We start from the raw sequence: 20054 nt of genomic DNA, 5'->3' as shown, positions 1-20054 counted from the left end.
ATTACCTCAGATACCAGACACCAGAAACGATGCCTTCTATTGTACTGTTAAAAGGATACAACAGAATAACAAACCTCAGAAAAAGAAGAACAAAAGCAGACTTCCTGCTTGGTCACTATGGCTTAACATCAACAAGCACTGACTCAGTAAAAGTTGGATGTACTTTGTAGATAATAATGATCACAACTTTGTAAAGAAAAGGTGGCCAACTTTGAATTTCATTTCATTTTTTTGTAAAGTTAATGTGTGTGACTGTGTGTGTGTGTGTGTGTGTGTGTGATGAGTAAAACTCACCAGGTCTGTTTTGGGCATGTCCTGGTAGTCAGACGAATAGTATGTCGCTGCTTTCCCAAAGCCATTGTCACCAGCGGCCTTTGGTGGCTGAGCATGCTGTCGGTATGTAGCGCTCTTTGGAGTCCAGCAGAAGAGGTTGATGGATTCACGAACACAGCGCTCAATGTCAATTTCTGTGCAACAAAAAAGAAAATATTAAATTTTTTTGCCAATGTTTTCATGAATTGCTTTTTAAATAACCAACATCCAAATAGTGAAATCACTAAAAGAACAACACATCTTTTTTATGTTTACTCAAATAAGCAAGCAAACACGGATCTTTATACACCACATACCCTAGTAATCAGTAAAGAAAGGTGGAAATTAGCAGCCTTGGATGAAGACGGCAGCTTTTTACATCACAACTGTGCGCTCAAATACCATATACTACCATACTATTTAGTATGCCCGAAAAAGATTTAGTATGTCCCAATACATAGTATGTCAAATGCAGTATGCCAAAACTAGCAGATAGTAGTATGTACTGAAAAGAAAAAGAAAAAAAGTATGCGATTTGGAACATGGTCTAAAACTCTACAGCCACGCCAGCGTCTCTGTGAGGCTGCACATTAATGCTTTGAGCTAAATGCTAACATTAGCATGCTAACAGGCTATTAGACTTATCTTTTTAATCTTGCTTTTATTTTGGAGTAATGTCATAGCCTTAGATTTTAAGTGGCAAAATTGTATCTACTGTTGTCCACTTTTTGTTGTTTTTATTTTTGTATCTATTTTTTTTTGTCTGTGTTGTTTTAATCTTGCTATGCGAAGCCCTTTGGGCGGCATGTTTGTATTAAAGGTGCTATATAAATAAATTTAAACTTAAATTTAACATTCTGATGTTTTTAGCAGGTTTAATGTTAATGTTAATGATTATTCAACATCTTAGTTTAGTATGTTCGCTACTAACATTTGCTAATTAGCACTTAACACAAATTACAGCTAAAACTGATTAGAGTGAAATTTGTTTTGCAGGTATTTGTTAATAAACCAAATCACTTAAACATTTTGACCTAATGGTGGCACAGATGAACACTCAAAGGATCACCAAAGCAATTACAATTCATCCTGAGGGCGACATAACTATCTGTACCAAAACTAATGGCAACCCAGTGAATAGCTGCCAAGACATTTCACTTAAAACCTAAATAAACTCAGAACAGAGGGCATTCTGCTAATCTTTGGAATTTTCAATTACCACCGACAGCATTTTACTTTAACAAATTATTCAACTGCGGTGACTGAGAATAAAATGAATGAATAAAAATGTGATTACCTCCCTTGAATCAGACATAAAGCATAAATGATTACGTAAATGGGGTGTGGGAGGTTTAGCAGCAGACGTGAGCAGCTTGACCTTGGCATTTTGCTGCCATTAATAATCTTAAGTAGTCATCCAGCAGTGCCAGTGGCTCTTTGAGATAATAACTGGTCATCGTTTAGCGGCTGTCCCTCATCTGAGCTATGTTGTCCCAAAATAAGTTTTTAGTGCAAAGCTAAATGTTTTTCTCTTCCCCCTAATGCCTCTCCAGCAGTATCTCCTGCTTCTTGCGTTGAGAATAGAGAGGATTAGGGAACAGGGACTCACTGGATTAGCCGAGGATTTGGGTAAATTAGGAATTCTTTCCTTCACACTCTTTCGCACTGACATCCTCTCTCTTTCACTCCCCTTTTCTGTGGATATGAAGCAAACCTTCCTAATGAGTGCTCCTTGGTATGACCTGCTGCACCTGGCCCAGGCTGAGGGGAAATTATATAAAAGATGTATCTTTCCCCCACTCTATGTCCCACAGTGGCGTCAAGGTTAGGGGGTTGTCAGCCCTCATGGGCTAGGACCTCACAGACTCTGTTACAAGGTTCATTCCAGTGAAAAACACACTGGTGGTCTGAGATTCCTCACCGACAGGCTCCTAGGCAGTTCAGGGAAACACATTTTCCCTCCCTGGGGCGACGAATGCTGCATGCAATCACTCCTCCAGCTAAAAGAGGCAGGAATGAGGAAGAGGAGATTGATAGCGGCTTTAACAAGCCCTGGGCTCAGCTGGGCATTCCGAGGCAGCCGATTTCATTAAAGGGCTTTTTTTTTTTCTTTTTAGGAAGACAAAATTACATTTCAGTAATTATGTAGAGGCGTTGATTGTGGGCTGTGACTTGTTGCCACAAATAGAATAGCATGATTAGTTAAGAGCAGCTCGGGGGGTTGTAGAATTGGATTGTGGTGCAAAGGAAGATAGACCTGACAATAATGGAGATGAATGAATACACAGAAATAGAAAATCTGTTGCTTTATAATGTTCCAACCCTTGATATTATAACAGTCAAACCATGAAAACTACTCAGATTATAGAGCCAACCATCAGTTGTGACGATTCCCTTCTCCCTTTTTGAATAGCTCTTTAATTGTAAACCATGATGACATTGATAATATAAGGTGGGAATGTGGAAAGTGAGTATCTCATTTCAGTGATCAATCAATGCTCAGGGCTCTTATTTAAATAGATTGTATTTCTAACATGTAAAAACCAGTAAGTAACAAATATGTTTCATTATATGTTCTCATTTATCCAACATATCTACCCAGGAAACAAGTTCAAGTAAGCTAAACTGAGACTTAACTGAAAATTAAGAAAAAGCTTTGGGAAGTAACAACGGTTGTTGCTTTTGTTAAACTGGAATTACAAGATTTAAATAAAAAAAAAGTGGTTATGTATATCCTGATCCTTGATATTGTGGCTAAATGATCCAACCACACATGACACACACAAACAAGAGATGGAAACAACGGCTGTGCCAAAGCATTGTTTGAATTATTATCTTCTCAAAAGCATGTTCACCAATAAAAGGATTTTGTATACTACATTTGTACAGTAAATAAAAAATGAACAGACTCACTGGATAAAATGTAAGAGGCAGCATTAGACTGAAATCAACTTGTTTCTGCAGTTCAAAACGAAATCAGCATGTCGTTTTTATCAGGTTTTTTTCCTTGAATGAAAATTGTACACAGGGCAGCCTGTCAGTCCTCTGAATGAGTTGATTGCACACCGGAATCACTTGGAAAAACAAAACATGATGACATTATAAAAGGGCACATATCTGACAAAAAACAGTCTCCTCTGATTGGGCTGCGTAAAAATATGGTGCACCATTGCAAAGGTAAATCTTTTCTAGTTCTATTCTTATTAGCCTGCATGTGACATAGGAGCAAAATCTGAATGGCTTTCCGAGTCACATGTTGAGTCACATGTTTTCTGATCTAGGCAGCCCCAGTGGGCAACTCCGTGATCTGAAAAGTGAAGCCAAAGCGGAAGTGCCTTAAAATTTCATTTTTTCTAATAGCCAGCAGGGGGCGACTCCCATTTAGACTAAAATAGACCATAAAGCAGGGCACGCTTTAGGGCGTGGCTACCTTGTGATTGACAGGTAGCTACCACGGCGTTGTCCGTTCTGGTAGTTATCCGTGTTTTCGTCTTACAACTTTAACCCTTTCACAGTGTGTTTTCAGTTCATGAAAGTTAATTATAACCTTTTTGTCCACCTAAAAATGTCTTATTCAGCGTTCGGTTGTACTTAGCTCCACTCTCTCATTTCATGTCTGGTGGCAAATATCCAAGATGGTGACGGCCAAAATGCCAAACTCAAGGCTTCAAAACAACCAATGGGTGATGTCAAAGTGACTATTTTCATTTCTTACACAGTCTATGGACAGCCCCCAAAAAACAGACTGGGTTGTCTTATTTCACAGTTTGAGGGTTGGTAGGCTCCAGATACCCAAATGTATGCGAACAAGCACTGAAAAGGGGAGTTTTTCATGATATGTCCCCTTTAATTAAATGTTACGGTTCTGAATGTTATAAAACACTCTGTGTCAGTCATTCTCAAATGAGAACTTCTCCTCTTTGCTGATAGTGAGAATCGGGAGCACACAAATAACTCTCAGCTTCTCTGAGGTCTGAGAATTTGTAGACATAGTTAAACTTTGAGCACAATTGCTGGTGTGAATCTGAGATGATCAATAACTTCAGCTCCAAGTAAATATTGTCTGGTTGCTAGTAATGGTATTATTTTATTTGTACACTCATTTTAAAATGTTCCAAACTATCAGTCAAATCCCCAAATGTAAATGCAAATATGTCATGCCAAATATTTTTAAAAGCTAAACCTTCAACTTTAATGTTCTCCTTCTGCTGGTGTTTTCAAGGTGTCCCTGTCTGCAACGTTGCCTCGAGCACTTTCAGCAGCTCGTGGTTGTTTTTCTCAGAACTAAACGTCTATAACTAGAGCTCATCGGTTCTGTGCCCGGCTCTGCTCATTAAGACAGATGCTAATGTCCCGTGAAGGCAAATGCCGCTGCATCATCAGTAAACACACGCTTCCTGTCAGCCGGAGAGGCTTTCTGCTCCATTGTGAATCAATGAATTCTCCAAACAAGAGAAAGTTATAGATTACCCTAGGCTACAAGACTTAGCAAATGGGAATCACAAAATGAGATTAATTGCCAACAAATGGCAGCTGAGATATATTGCTGGCTCCGAGGCATAATGTTGCAGCACAGGTCCTACCTGTTTCACATTTAATTTGATTTCAGACTCTGATATACCGAGTGTGATATCATTCACAAAACTTTATTGAAAAGAATAAAGCAATATTTTAAACCTTGGTGATAGTCCGGAGAGACAAGATGACTTTAAGTAACATATTTGTGAATAGAAAGTTGTGTGAAGGATGAAGAGGAACAGTACATACAGTATATTGACATTTTGGGGAACCAGTGGTAGGAACACGATTTTATAGTCTGTATCGCTTCCCTTAAATCTGGACCTCTCCTCTTCGTTGGAATATTGGCAACTATAGACTTCACAGTGTTATGTGTAATAGGCTTGTCACTGAGAATTATTGTCACTGGCTCCATTTACTGCCTAGAAGGAGGGAGAGAGAGGAGTGTGTCTGAATCATTTAAGAGCCACTGTCCTGTAACGTTATCTTGACCGTTAACTTTTATTCCGACAGTTGCCGACGGGAATGGAAAGAGAGCAGACTTGTTTTTATTTCACAACTAAATGTCAAGCCTACTTATGCATCTTGTAAAGTTAATCCATTTCTCTGAACCTTAGATTAAGTCAGAAATGTATAATGCATGTTCTTTTAACATTTCACTGCTGAGAACACCTGTCATCACCACTAACTACAGGCTTCCATCATGCACAGGCTGAAAATTAACAAAGATATCAATAATGGTGTGTATCAGACACGAATGGTACAGTGGGAGATGATGTGCTCCTACAGAAGCAGGTTTAGCTAGTCATTTAACTGAATGACGACTCTGTTTGAAACTGCAAATATGTAATTCTTTCTCTTTAAATGCAGCTATATTCTATTTGATTTCTCTTTCCTGTGTGCTACATGAACTAGATTGAGTAAATTTTCCTTCTTTTATAATGTCCAGCCAGCATCAGGGTGTGTTTTTCTGGCTTTGCACTTGCAGTTTTCTGTAGTTACACGCATGTGGAGCATGTGGAGCATGTGGAGTCTGCTCCGAAACAAATGAATGTAAGCCTCAGTAGTATGAGGACATCAATTCTGCACGCCTGATGGCAGGAAGGAGCAGGTGCGGGCCACAAATCACAAGATTTCCACCATAACTCACAGTCTGTGCGTGTGTTTGTGTGTGGGTGTGTGTTTTCATAACTACATGAATGTGACAAGGCAGAGCACATACAGGCTGACCTCCAAAACCTTGCTTCCAACAAAGGCTGACAAGGTCTATTAGATGCTTATATATCTTACTTATATAGCACGGCTGAATCTGCTATATGTTTACCTTCAAGTCCATGCTTTGAATGTCATGCACTACAAGACTATGAATGATATACTCACTCAAAATATTTAGGAGGGTTAGGAACAAGACTAACAGAGTCCGCAGACACCCTAGAAACTCTGTGAAGCTGTACTTTGGCGCGGGGGTGCTTTGAGCTAAATGCTAACATCAGCAGGCCAACATTCCCAAAATCACAATGCTAAAATGCTTTAGCAGATATATGGGTAACATCCAGTGGGCTACCTCTGGCTCTGAAAAGTGAAGCCAATGTGGAAGTGCATTCTTTCTAATAGCCAGCAGGGGGCGACTCCTCTGGATGCAAAAAGAAGTCTGATTGTATAGAAGTCTATGAGAAAATGAGCCTACTTCTCACTTGATTTATTACCTCAGTAAACATTGTAAACATGAGTTTATGGTCGTAATCGCTAGTTGCAAGTTTTCTTTAATACAGGATGTACAGTAAAATAGACGATAAAGCAGGGTGTGTTTTAGGGCGTGGCTACTTTGTGATTTTCGTCTTACAGCATTAACCCTTTCACAGTGTGTTTTCAGTTCATGAAAGTTAATTATGACATTTTTGGTCGCCTAAAAATGCCTTATTCAGTGTTTGGTTGTACTTAGCTCCACCCTCTCAGGTCTGGTTGCAAAAAAACAAGATGGCGACGGCCAAAACACCTAAATGTCAACGGCCAAAATGCCGAACTCGAGGCTTCGAAACGGCAGTCCGCAAACCAATGGGTGATGTCACAGTGACTATGTCCAGTTTTTATATACAGTCTATTGTAACATCTTAGTTTAGCATGTTGCCGTGCTAACATATGATATTTAGCCCTAAACAAAGTAGAGCTGAGGAGGCTGAGAATGTCACTTTGAGCTGATGGACGCGCTAGTAGAAAAGTCAGGGAACCCCCAAAGTCAGTAGACTTCATCCTTTGGGAACAATGAATGCCTGTATGAAATTTAATAGCAATCCATCAACTAGCTTTTGAGAAATTACACGTGGACCACTGTGATGGAACAAACGACATTGCCATCTCTAGAGCCATTCAGCTAGCGAGGCTGAAAAACCCTCCCTGCACATTCCAGGCCAACAAGAGTAAGACCTCTACTGTCATTTAGTAGAGCTGATAAATATTGTGGTGAACTGTTTGGTACTTGAGTGGATTTTGCAGTCTGTAACAAGTTACATAATATCATCTTGTGGACTAGAACACGGCTGGAAACTTAAGTAAACTGTTTGAGGTCAGTCTACAGCCCAGAATTCATTCCTAATATAGTTTAGAGAGAGTGCCAGATACTACACTGTAACTACCCAGGTATACACAAGCTGTGATAATAAGGCTGGAAGTGATATACAGAAACGATCTGGCAGCGGTAGCCGCTCTCAGGAAATCTTGCCAACGAAGCTGACTGCAGCTCCAGGCCAACATATTTTACCTTTATAAGGAGAACTGGCTCTCCTTCTCCCTTCCACCTCAATCACATGAATCTGCTGGACAGTAAAACACAGTGAGGTATGGCAACGCTGAATTTAGCAGAAAGGGGAGGCTGCTGGCCTTAGTTTACAGAGTGCTCCTGCATGCCTTTTAGACAAATCGTGCCTGTCTCTGTTGGTTTTAAAATCCCAATGTCATTCTGCCTTTCAGCTAGAAAAAAAAATAAGGCTGAGCAGCATTTGGAAATAGACTTTTAAAAGAAACTGTTTGAGCTATCCCCCGGGGCGAGAGGTACGTTCTGAAGACATACATTATGAATGCCGCTCTCGGATTTTATGTCACCGATACTTTGCTGAAGTAATCACTTTGTGCAACTGAAAAGGAGCAGTAAAGGGGGCACGTATTAAGAGACACTGTCTTGACAGTGTGTGTTCCCTCTGTGCGGCTTATACAGTCGACAAAAACATCAAAATCCCCGGGGCGATGTGTCAATGTCTGCCTATACCACGTTAAAAACCCCTTGGGCTGGGGGTCAGTCTTTTAAAAGTACTTAACGAATACATGTAACCCACAGAGCAAAGCTAATAAGATGCATTTCCATCAAGCTTGCACGATTAGAATCAACCCATGAATTCCTCCTTGATTTGTCGGCCCTCCAGAGAAAGGAGACAGAATTATTCCTCTTGCCTGCAATGCACTAAAACCCACTGGGATTAACAACCATATAGCTGAGTTAAAAGACTAGATTACGATATTTGCCACCCCACACACACACACACACACACACACACCTCATCTTTGCACTACAGTGACATGTCACTTGGTGTAATGAGAGGTTGAATTGTAATTTGTGATTATTTGTAATCAGCTTGGGGAAAAAATATATAAAACAGATGCAGGTGTATCACCTTTGCCGTTTCTTATGCTGAATTGCACCCATTTCCTACCCTTTTTCCTGCCAGTGCCATTTACCACCACCACACCCTCTCTCTGTGTTAACGGAATGATTAATACTAATCTGTATGTTTGTATTAGCGAAGCAGATAGTTGCTTCAGGCAGCCTGCTGGCCTCACATCCCCATGCTAACCCATGGCTCTATTTATTTGCATCTACCTCCTTTTCTTGCATGAGTAATCCTGCATTTGTGGTCCGGAGCTGAAAAAGTGCCACTTAGTTTTCCTGCCTCATGCCTGATAGCACCAAAGACCCCAATAGCTCGGAATGAAGATTATAAGTGATGCCGGAGAACCATACTGTAGAGGTTGTGATTTCTGTGGCAGACAATTCCCAGGGTGCAGCGGTTGACTGTTCGACAGATGCAGAGCAGAGTGCGACACGCCTAGAGCACATCAAGCAGGGAGTGTGTCTGTAGGAGAGCAGAGCTGCCTGCTTTGAGGATATCATTAACTCAAGACACATCAGCACGCATTAGCAAATGTGTCTGAGGAATGAGAAAATAGCCTCCTGCAAATGCCAGTTGCTCACACAGATGGACAACCTTTGAGTGAGGTTTAGGGAAGGCAGAAATAAGTATTTGTAGGATTTTCACTTGTATATAAACTGCAGAGGTACAACGGCTTAACGTGTGCAGAAAATAAATAATAGAAAATGCTGTTAGGCTGTTGTTTATTATCAAGTAACACTTGACCTAGCCTGAGTATGGAATACACCTGAAAAGAAGGACAAACGGAAGACATAGTATTTACAAAGATGTAAATACCGGCTCATATTCTCACCTGGCAGGTCAGAGAAGAGTAGGATGCACTCATTGAAGCCGTTGGCCAAGAGACGGTCCCTGAGCTGCTGCAATATGGCCACGCCGATACAGAAGGGGAAAGAGGAGTTACCCAGCAGCAGCGTGTCCCACAGGTGGAAGATCTTGTGCAGTGGAAACACATCTGTATGGCGGGGGCAGAAATAAACACAACAAAAGGGGAGATTTTACAAAATCACTGAATGCGAGAGTGCCTGAAAAGACAAATCCCTCGAGGGATGCACAATAAGATCCTGCAAGCGGGACAATAGCATGCGCACAGTGAGAAATGAGGAATCAGTTTGTACATAATGAGCATGATTTGCATGTGCATAGAGCATTTACTGAACATGGCTCTGTGGCTTTAAAATGGGAAGCTCACTAAGCAATATTGTGCATTGGCGAGGTTGCCTGGATGGATATTTGATGTGGGGGAGGCAGCTGGGAAAATGTTTTTAGGTGGGTGTTGTTGTGGAAAAATGACAGGAAGAACATCAGGGGGCTGAGGAGCTTTAGAGCAAGGGACCTGCACAGTGGAGGTTATTTCAAGCCAACTTCAACCACATCCTGATAATGCGTCCCACTGCAGTTATTAGTAGAGTTACAGTATTTGAAAATGTAATGTTTCCTGTTGAGATTTATGCATGAGAAATAGTACTGTCCACCTGTTTCTATCATCCCGCGGTTTGTTAAGGTGCTGCCCGGGCAGTAGACGTGTGTGTGGGTGTGGAGAGGGACTGTGGTGAGGCCGAGAGAGCAGCAGTGGTGAAAAAATGCCTCGGAGGGTCCGCTCCACATTAGCAGTCAGCTGAGCAGACTAGTGCATGTGAGTGACAGGCTGTGTATCTGAGTGTGTGTGTGTGTGTGTGTGTGTGTGTGAGAATTGAAGATGACCCTCCAACCTTGTCTCATATTGGATTGGGGACATTAGCAGTCAGAGGGGCACACCTCCTGAATACTGGACTCACACACTGCCTCAGGGGGAGGATAAGGGGTAAAAGGGTCACACCTCACACTCTCCGCCCCAGGAGTGTGTCTGTCTGCGTGTCTCTGTGTGTGCTTAACTGAAGAATATAATATGATATACATATATAATACCTCACTGTAAAGCGCTGATCAAGATCTTTTTGGCTACAATTAATGTAAATCCCAGATTGTGTTCAGTCTGTAAGAGTCTGCAGACGAGCAAAGTTCAGAAACCATCTAAAATTATATCGAGAAGGCAAAAAGTTATTCAAAGAGTTGTACTGTATGATGGCTCTGTACCTAGAAGACGCAGAGGTTAATTGCACATTATTTAATTTGCAAAAATGATCTGTGACCCTTGCTAATATGCTCATATTTCAGAGCTCCAACTGTGGAAGGTAAAAGCGCAATGCTGCCATAAGGTGACAAACTGTATGCTGAGATCCAGCCAAAAAAAAAAAACTTTATGTACCTCTGTTGCAGCACAGAAAGTGAAAGGACTCATACTGTACATGATGCTAATTGGAATCAACAGATTTCCACAATTAAGCAAGGAAACCCGCGATTATTGTAGGAATCTGTAATATTCCCTCCTCTTTTCAATCTTCAGCAAATTTGGCAGGAAGCCTCTCAAATATGTGATCATCAACATCTAAAAATTATCACAGAACTGCAGACACTGAAATCATTTGGCCACCAAGGCCTACTGAGTGACACCTAAACTAATGCTAACTTGATGAAACTATTTTTTATTTTATTCCCTGTACATACTGCGGGATGACAAAACATTATAATCATACAATGTAATGCAGTCCAAGTTAACATCACAAGCTACACTGGGGTTGCAGGATTTTGAAAAAATATCTAATTGTGATTATTTTTGACTGATATTGCCATTGCAATATGATTTGCGATATTAGAGGGAATTATAACTTTTACATCATTATTCTAATTTTCATTGAAAAACATATTCAAACGATTATGGTGTGATTTTTGTGGATATCTGTACCAAATAAAGATGTTTTCTTAAGTCTGTAGAATATGATGTGTAGGCCAGGACATCTCTGCAGCACAACAATATTTAGTTTAAAATGGCATTTTGACACACCCATTTAACAAATATTGTGATTTCCTCATCCTGCGATTTGAAAATTGTAGTTGGCCATATTACAATTTCGATAAAACGTAGATTTATTGTGCAGCTCTTTTCAACACTCTTACATTACAAGCTTTTAAGTCTCGACAGAAGCTGAACATTACAAGCTTCATAAAGGTAGCAGATACTGTAGAGCTATTGTAATGGATTATATTAGAGAGGTGCTTCTTTTGTACAACTCCAGTGCTGCATGTGACATATCTTCTCATAGTGAATATACTATTTTTGATTTATTTTTATTTTTTAAATGTAGAGGAAAAAACTAGCAGCAGGAGTGTTTATCTTGACCCCTACATCCACAGGTGCTCTTATATTAAAGCGGGAGAAGATTCATTAGTATGTGGTACACAAAATCCAATTTAGGGTACACAAGATCGTAAAAATAAAGAAGTCTTTAATAAATATGGGCATAACCAGTTATAAAAATACATCACGCCCTCCTCAAGGTTCTCCTGAGGAAGCTTGCCGATAAGTGTTGATGTATTTTTATAATGTATTAAATCCATATTTGTTAAAGGCTTTTTATTTTTACCATCCTGGAATAGAGCGCCTGGAATTGATTTTGTCTGCCACATCCCACCAGTGGACCTAGACATACTGGATTTTTCCTTCTTAATGTTACCTCAAGAATCGTCTCACGAACTGAGGGTTAGAATACATTATTTGCGTATTTTCAGCCAACTGTAAAATCACGACAATGAAATCAATATTTTTGTGTAAAAACAACCATCCCGACACGCACAGTGGTTTATACAGTGTACTGTATTTCATAAACTACCTCAGGCACAATTGGGTGTTATTTTTGTTTACTTGGTGCATTAATAGTCTTGTGAGTCACTACTTAGACATAAAGGCACAAAGACGTGACACTTGGTACAGACTTGGTTCCTGCATACTAAAGACCTTTGTCTGATAAAAACAACAGTGTCCCCATCCATTTCTGTCTGGCATTTTGGATTCTTGGAAAAATCTCTTAGAACAGTGTTACGCACCACCTGTCAGCATCTCAAAAATCACAGGTGCATTACATTACAAGGGAATCTCTTTACTTAATTTGATTAAAAAGCAGTCAAACCATTTTATTAGTATGTAAGTTCAAAATGGTAAAAGTACCACACTTTAAAATACAAGTCCTGCATTTAAAATTGTATAGTATATAAGTATTGGCAACAAAATGTACTTAAGAATGGCCCCTGCTAGTGTTTTTTAATTGTATTATTGTATTATTATTACTAATGCATTAATATGTAAGAAATAATTAAATGGAGAGTTGGTTGAGGAGGAGCTAATTTGATCTGCTTTACAAACAGTACGTTTGGGTAGTTTAATCCATAACTATGCATCATATGTTTCGTATGTAACATTTCTGAGAAGTAACTGATACTCCAGCTGTAGATGGAAATGTAGAGGAGTAGAAGTATGAAGTAATAGAAAATCGAAACAAATTAGTAAAGCAAAAGTATGCAAGTACTGTACTTGATTAAATGTAATTAGTTACTTTTTATCACAGGTTTTAAAGCCTTTTAGCATCATAGTCAGTCAATCAACTCAACCTGGAACATTAATTTGTTATTTATGTCAGTTGCCATGTTATAAATCATTAACTGAACAAACTTTATCCACTGATGCAGACTGTAAGATGTAGTTGAAAGCTCAGAAAAAGCTAGTAAGTGGACCTTGAGTTGAGATTTTTTTGTCAAAATGTTTATGATGTTATTTGAAAAAAAAACAAAAAAAAAAAACATTATATACTGGTATATAAAAATATATTTAACTTTTCAGTCTTTTTATTTACATTTTTTATTTTATTAATTTCTTTATTTTTTTGGTTGCCAAATGTGCCATGTGGGCTTTGGGAAGGAAGGAAAGGATATTTTCAAGACTGGAGGGGCAAATAAGAGCCCTTTGTCGGTCAGATATACATACATAATATACTTGGATAGAAAAAAGAATACCATGTTTGCATACTTATGTTAAAATGATCCATGTCCAGTATTAGAGATGTATGTAAATGCTGATGATTTGCTGTTATGCTCAATCTAACCTCCAATAATGTAAAATAATAATTTGATCAGAAAAAAAAAAATTGTGACGTTTATGGATGGAACTTGGCTTTCTGATCTTTTCCCACAAGGAGAAATATTGCCGCAAGCAGGTGTATTATGTTGCATTTTAAAATGTATTCAGATAAATACAAAATAAAGATGAATAAAATATGTGCTGGTGTAAGTCTGAGGTAGTGTATGACTGAAGAGTTGAGTCCTTTCCCTTCAGAACTGGAATTAATTAGCAGCTGGCATTAAAGGTCACCAAGAGGAAAAATACAAAAACCTCCAGAACTGGTCCATACTGGACCCACTGACCTTTTCAGTCTCTTTTATTGGTACTCTAATTGAAGCAGACTCAAAATAGCCTCTGAAAGTTTTGGATTATGCTCAGTGCCACATCATATCCACATAGTGAGTACAAAGAGAAGCTACTTACGTGTAAACATAGTCAGGAACCATGGGATAGCATAAAGCTGTGTGGTAAGAAAAGAAAAAAGACAAAAGATATACAGTGAGCACATTTATGAGATAATGCAGCATTCATTTGGATGCAATATTCAGTATGTCGAAACAAATTGCTGAGAGAAATAAATGAACTGCTTTCTCACTAGAGAGATCTCTTTAAGAAATGCGGCACACATCTCTTCTGAGAAACAGAAACGGCAATAAAAAGAGCAAACTGCTGAGTTTGGTTATTAGTCAATGGGGAGAAAGCCAACAATGAATCTCATTATACAAATCATCTAGTCATCCATCCTTCTATCCTCCCCTCCTTCTCTCCATTCCACACTTTCCCAAGAGGAAATGCATAAAATTGAAATTAAAGACCGCAACACACACTGCACCATTAACCACCTGTTATAACACCTGCCAATCGCTGGCCACCGTCGCTGAGGCTCTGTAATATTCAGTAGCGAGGGGTCTGGAGCAGAGAGAGCTTATCTCAGTCAGTTAATTGATGGCTAATTGCGTGGGAGCTGGTGACTGTTCAGTAGACATCTTCTGTGCCTAGAAGTGATGACCAGGAGGGAGAGCCACTGCAGTCTCAGCCTCAATTTCAACAGCTCGGTAGCAGGACTGCGAGTCCAGCCAGATTGGATTAGTGTAGGTGTAAACGGCAGACCCAGGAGAGAAGATGTGGCCAAATTGAGAATGGCCTGAATTAAACCGCTGGCCACATGCAATCTGACTCTCTGCCGATGGCTTCAGGCGTTACTGGAGCAGAGTCCTTGAACATTTCCCAAGATCACTTGTGGTTTCTGCGTGCTTGCACAAGACAAACTGTATTAAACTAGCCATGTTTTGGCATGCATGTATGGGAAATCAATTTCAAAACTGCAGTGACATTTGGTCTTTTAGGGCCGATGGATTTGTATCATCAGTAAAACAACAGTTCGGAGTGTTCTCTGAAGTTCACAGCGGAAAAAAGGGATTTATGGGTCTGTAAAGTCTAATTACTGGGATTGACATCAAGCGTGAAAGCTGCGTCAACAAAGCTTGTTCCAATATCATCCTGGCCTAACAACCAAAACAAGCATACAGAGTCTCCTTTGAAAGGCAAGTCAATGCTGGTAGTACAGTACATGCACTACGTGTCAAGTCAGCATCATAAACAGCATGCTTTGCTTTGAAGTGCCAAGTCGGAAAAATGGATGAGCAAGATATTGAAAGAATCACAATGGGATATCTGTTCAAGGCAAGGCTTTGTTTAAAAAAATAAGCAAGAAAAAAGCACACACAAAAATAATTCAATTCAATTCAGCTCATTTTTATATAGCGTAAAATCATAACAGAAATTATCTTATCAAGACAAGACGCTTTTCATAAAGAACAGGTCCAGACTGTACTCTATATGTGTCAAACTCAATTTCACTGAGAGCCAATGACAATTACATCAAGGGCCAGGCATATATAGTTTACTGAGATGCTTTTATTCAATCAAATAAAATGTTTTGGATTATATTGTTGCATGTCTCATATGGCCTTCTCACATACAATTTAGTCCACATAAAGCCCTAAAAAAAGCCCCAACAAAATGTTCCCTAGTCCACCTTCTCTTCCCCTCTGGCTGTCTCTCTGTATTTAATTAAGAATAAATAAATAATCAAAATAAATCTAAAGAAATTTATTGAGAATCTAAATTGATATGGGGGCCGTATACATATTTGCGAGGGGCCAGATTTGGCCCGCATGACCTGAGTTTCACACATGTGTTTTAAATTATGACAGACAATAAACATGCACAGATTTGTGCTTCACTTGTTCCACTTTAGAAAAAAGGAGCTGCAGCATCAGAAACTGTAAGAAGGAGGAGGAGGAGGAGGAGGAGGAGAAGGAGGAGGCAATGAATCCCTGACTCCTCTATGATAAAGACGGCACTTTTCATTGGGTAATGTCCCAGGGGCCGGTCCACAGGTGACACACATTCATCAGCACGCTAACTGAAACCCCAGAGAGACGGTAGAGCCTTTAACCTTGTCTGAGCAGAGCGGTAAAGAGGGAAGCGAAGGGCAGGAAGAGGTGGCACAGAGTAAGAGAAATAAGGTAAGCCTGGCAGAGGACAATCATTAAGTGTGCCTGGCAGACATTAGTCGCCGTATAAATCACCACCAGTGGACTATAGGGAGCACCTGACCCTCGCCACAAATTCAGGAAAGGAGGATGTGGAACAAAAAGTGTCAATGACACTGAAAAGATATACACAGTGATCTATGGATGGTCATTTCCTGTGGCCCTGGTGTGGAGAAAAAAAACATACTATCTTTGACTTTCCATTAAAGGTAAACTTGCAATAGAAGAAAATGTTATCTTAGTTCGCCCTCCACTGCTGCCTATCATCGTCAGTGTGTCAGGGCACTTGCACTCTTGGTAACTTACGTCTGGGATGAAGCCAATCTCATTTAGATGGTTGCTTAGCTCCGGGTCATGGAAGGCGATCATTTGGGAGAAGACGGTCAAGTACTCTGAAACACAGGCAAAAGGGCGATAGGACTATATCCATATTCTATTGTGCAGCTTGAGGGCTAAAAACCTGAAAGGAAGTGTGCTCGACAGAAGACTTCACAGTCAACAGTAAGAACGCAAGAGGTATTACACCAGACATAAACATAAACAAACGTACCTAATGAATGAATGGATTTATTAAATCAGTCATCAAGCGATGAGATCTCATAGTTCAGATACTTTTTTAAAACTATTTGTTGCCCTATAACAAAGACACTGTATGGGGAAGAGTGGAAATGTTGCGACAGATTTTGTCTTTTCAATCAATCAATCAATCAATCAATCAATCATAATTTGTACACAAACAATTTAACAATTTGAGATTAATGCACGTGAGACGATAAAATGATAAAAATGTAATAAATAAGAATTAAAAGCTATAATAACCGTAATAGTAGTAAAACATTGTGAAGTAAAAACTAGATTAATAAAATAAAAATAAAATGGAACAATATCATACAAATTAAATACAATAAAATAAGTGATTAATAAAAAAAACAATAAAATAGAATAAATAAAATCATACCAATTAAATACAATAAAATAAGTGATTAATAAAATAACAATAAAATAGAATAAATAAAATCATACAAATTAAATACAATAAAATATTAATAACATAACTATAAAATATAATACATTTTACAACTTAAATAATTAAATAAAATAATAATCATTCTTAACCAAACGCCTGGCTGAATAGGTAGGTTTTATGTTTTTCGGAGACAGAGAACCAAAATGTTGCTTGCAGTTACACAGCTGATCTACTGTGCAACCTTGGAAACTAACTTCTGCACATGTCAAATGGGAACATTGTAATGCTGTGCTAGCACCATTCTTCACACTGTAAATCAACAAAGGAGCTCCGACCAGACAGATAAACATTAGCTAGCTCTTCAGGGCATCTCCCAGTGGAAAGGAAGGATAATAGCCACATTCCCCACAGAGTTCAAAAGGTGTACGGTGTAGCTGTCGTCACATAAGAATTGCTTGTGACATTTCTCTGCAGGCTTTTTGCAGTTCCATTTGTTTCCCCTATCTGTAAATGATGTGACTCAGCTGCAAACTCCATTAAGACAAACTGAAATTAGTTTTTACAGCTCAGGAACAACGTGGAGCCAAAATGTAATCAACATTTAGCTGACGGCCTGATGCTCTGTGCCAGCCGATGATAATTTGTTTTCGAACTTAGCTGAATGCTCTGACCATCAGTATTAACTTGCAGTAGTAGTTGACTGCATTAGCTCAACATTTCTGGAAGTAAGATCGAAAAATGAGAGTGTGATTTATATCAGGAGAAACTAAAAAAAAAGATAAGCTTTGAAAACACAGCAGAGCAGTATAACTTATCCACACACAACAAGTTCTTAATCTAATATAGCTCACCTTGAATGACATGAGAGTTGTCCTTCAGGAAAAAGTTGTACAAGTACTTGGGGATGAAGGCAGACATGCAGGCATATGCCAGGGCTGTGAAGAATATAAGATAAATATGAAAGGAAGCCAAAAACTAGAAAAATAAGTTTGAAATAAAAACTCTCAGCAGTGATAGCAGTAAGCTATTAGCTATTAGGAGTGAAATTCTTACCTTCGTTATTGAAATTCAAGTAGAGGAATGGGGCACAAAGTGAATCCAAACCTGAAATGATGCAAAGAAAAAAAAGGGTTATAACACAAATTTGCTGTATAGGGTCACACAGCTGTAACTGAGGGCAAAGAGGGGAGTTTACAAGATGTGACGTGAGCACCATCTAGTGTCTAGTCAAGTATAGTACAATAAGGAATAGTGCAAATGAAGGAGAGTGTGAAGAAAAGAATAAAAGAAACAGCTAACTCTTTATAATAACCATCATTTATGAAAGGGTAAATTGATAGATAATTAAACTTAGTTAATAGTTATTTTAATGTTAACAAACAATAAAATGATAATTAATGTTAACTAATTATTAGCAATGCTATAGTTTATGTTATTTAACAGTTTATTGTTGCACACATTATATATATATATATATTTGTTAATGATTAAGATATTATTTTTTAAACCTTAAAGAAATTATTTGTAAAACATCTATAAACACTACATAGACAGATATTTGTTAATGGTTAATATTTGGTTTGTAAAGCATCTATAAACATTATTTGGATTCTATTGTAAAGTTGCAACTGATGATTATAATACTTTGTTAAATGGTTAAATGAGTAAATACTTTTCTATCTATAAACATTATTTAGATGATAGTTAATACTTTGTCAATGGTTAACATTGGTTTCTGGTCTATCTATGTATATAATGTTTAGATATATTTTACAAATGATTTCTTAAAGGTTTACAAATAATTTGGTAATCACTAACGAATACTAAATATAGTATATAAAATGGTATAATGCATGCAACAATAAATTGATAATAAATACTTTACTAATGTTATCACAATGTAATTGTTATCGTCTCTTATCAGCTATGATGCAATATAAAATGTATAAACAAATTATTTCATATTACACAAACTAATGATATAATAACTAATAATATTAATTAATCATTTCATTGTTTGTTAACAGAAAAATAACTATTAACTGAGTTTAATTAACTATCAATTTACCGTTTATGAATGATGGTTATTTTAAAGTGTTTTCCAAGAAACATCCTGTGAGACAGCAAAAGAAATTGACGGAAGTGTGTCTGACCCTGCCAGTAGACCAGGTCAGGGTGGGAGACCACCCAGGCTTTCAACACACGCCTGAACTTGATGTGGCCTTGAGGAGATGACAGCAGCTCATCGTACTGGTGGCAGCGTGGGATGTCCACCTCAATCTGTAAGCATGCACAAAGACACACCCAATAAAAGAATGAAGCTAAATTTCAAAAGCGTTAGCGTGGCTCAACAATTTACTGCTGTCTAGTTTTAAATAAGTTACCTGTCTGTCAGTTGGTATGGGAGTATCCTTGTCTGTGCTCTCATATTTGGCTTGAATGTCTCCCTGTTTAAAAAAAATAAAGATAAGTGTCCGCACAAAACACATTTTCACCTTACAGGACTACAATTTCTCTTGTACCTCAATGCCCAGCAGCGCTGCCCACGCCAGACCTCGAACAAGAGGGGGAATATCAATTCTGGCCTCTCTCCACACCAAGTTCTTCTTGTAAGGATAGGCCTGAAGACAAAACGTTAAACAGAGTATGTATTACCCAGCTTTAGTTCAACAATGACCCGCTTAAATGATAATACAGGAAATAATATTACCTCTAACGCATTTAGGCCCTTATTGGGAAAGACATGCTCGTGTGTAGCATCATGCATGTTCTGAGTTTATTTGCGACTTAAATTGTGTGCATGTGAGTGTGTGTGTGCGTGTGTGTGTGTGTGTGTGTATGAATTTGTATGGAGCAGACCTTCAGCAGCCTGTCAAAGAGGATGATGCGGATGAGCTGGTACTCGGTGTCTCTCTCGCGGATGATGAGTGGGAGCGTGACGGTGGCCGACAGCTCGTTGCTGCTGTTGGACTGGGGCAAACTTGACTGTCTGAAGGAGAGAGAAG

General features: G+C 38.7%; 1 protein-coding gene across 4 annotated transcripts in view; it reads right to left on the bottom strand.

The window, feature by feature from the left end:
- tbck (TBC1 domain containing kinase) overlaps positions 1-20054 on the bottom strand; it is a 55692-nt gene that overhangs the window by 27694 nt on the left and 7944 nt on the right. For all 4 annotated transcript variants that reach the window (XM_037764478.1, XM_037764477.1, XM_037764479.1 and 1 more), the window contains exons 14-23: positions 19909-20038; positions 19572-19670; positions 19434-19496; positions 19203-19329; positions 18103-18153; positions 17901-17984; positions 16389-16474; positions 13948-13984; positions 9325-9486; positions 295-467 (exon numbers count right to left, since the gene is read on the bottom strand). In XM_037764478.1, coding sequence (XP_037620406.1) covers positions 295-467; positions 9325-9486; positions 13948-13984; positions 16389-16474; positions 17901-17984; positions 18103-18153; positions 19203-19329; positions 19434-19496; positions 19572-19670; positions 19909-20038 — 1012 coding nt within the window. The remainder of the gene's footprint in view (positions 1-294; positions 468-9324; positions 9487-13947; positions 13985-16388; positions 16475-17900; positions 17985-18102; positions 18154-19202; positions 19330-19433; positions 19497-19571; positions 19671-19908; positions 20039-20054) is intronic.

This window comes from Sebastes umbrosus, chromosome 3 (assembly GCF_015220745.1).
Source record: "Sebastes umbrosus isolate fSebUmb1 chromosome 3, fSebUmb1.pri, whole genome shotgun sequence".
NCBI lineage: Eukaryota > Metazoa > Chordata > Actinopteri > Perciformes > Sebastidae > Sebastes > Sebastes umbrosus.
This window is presented reverse-complemented; position numbering and strand designations above follow the sequence as displayed.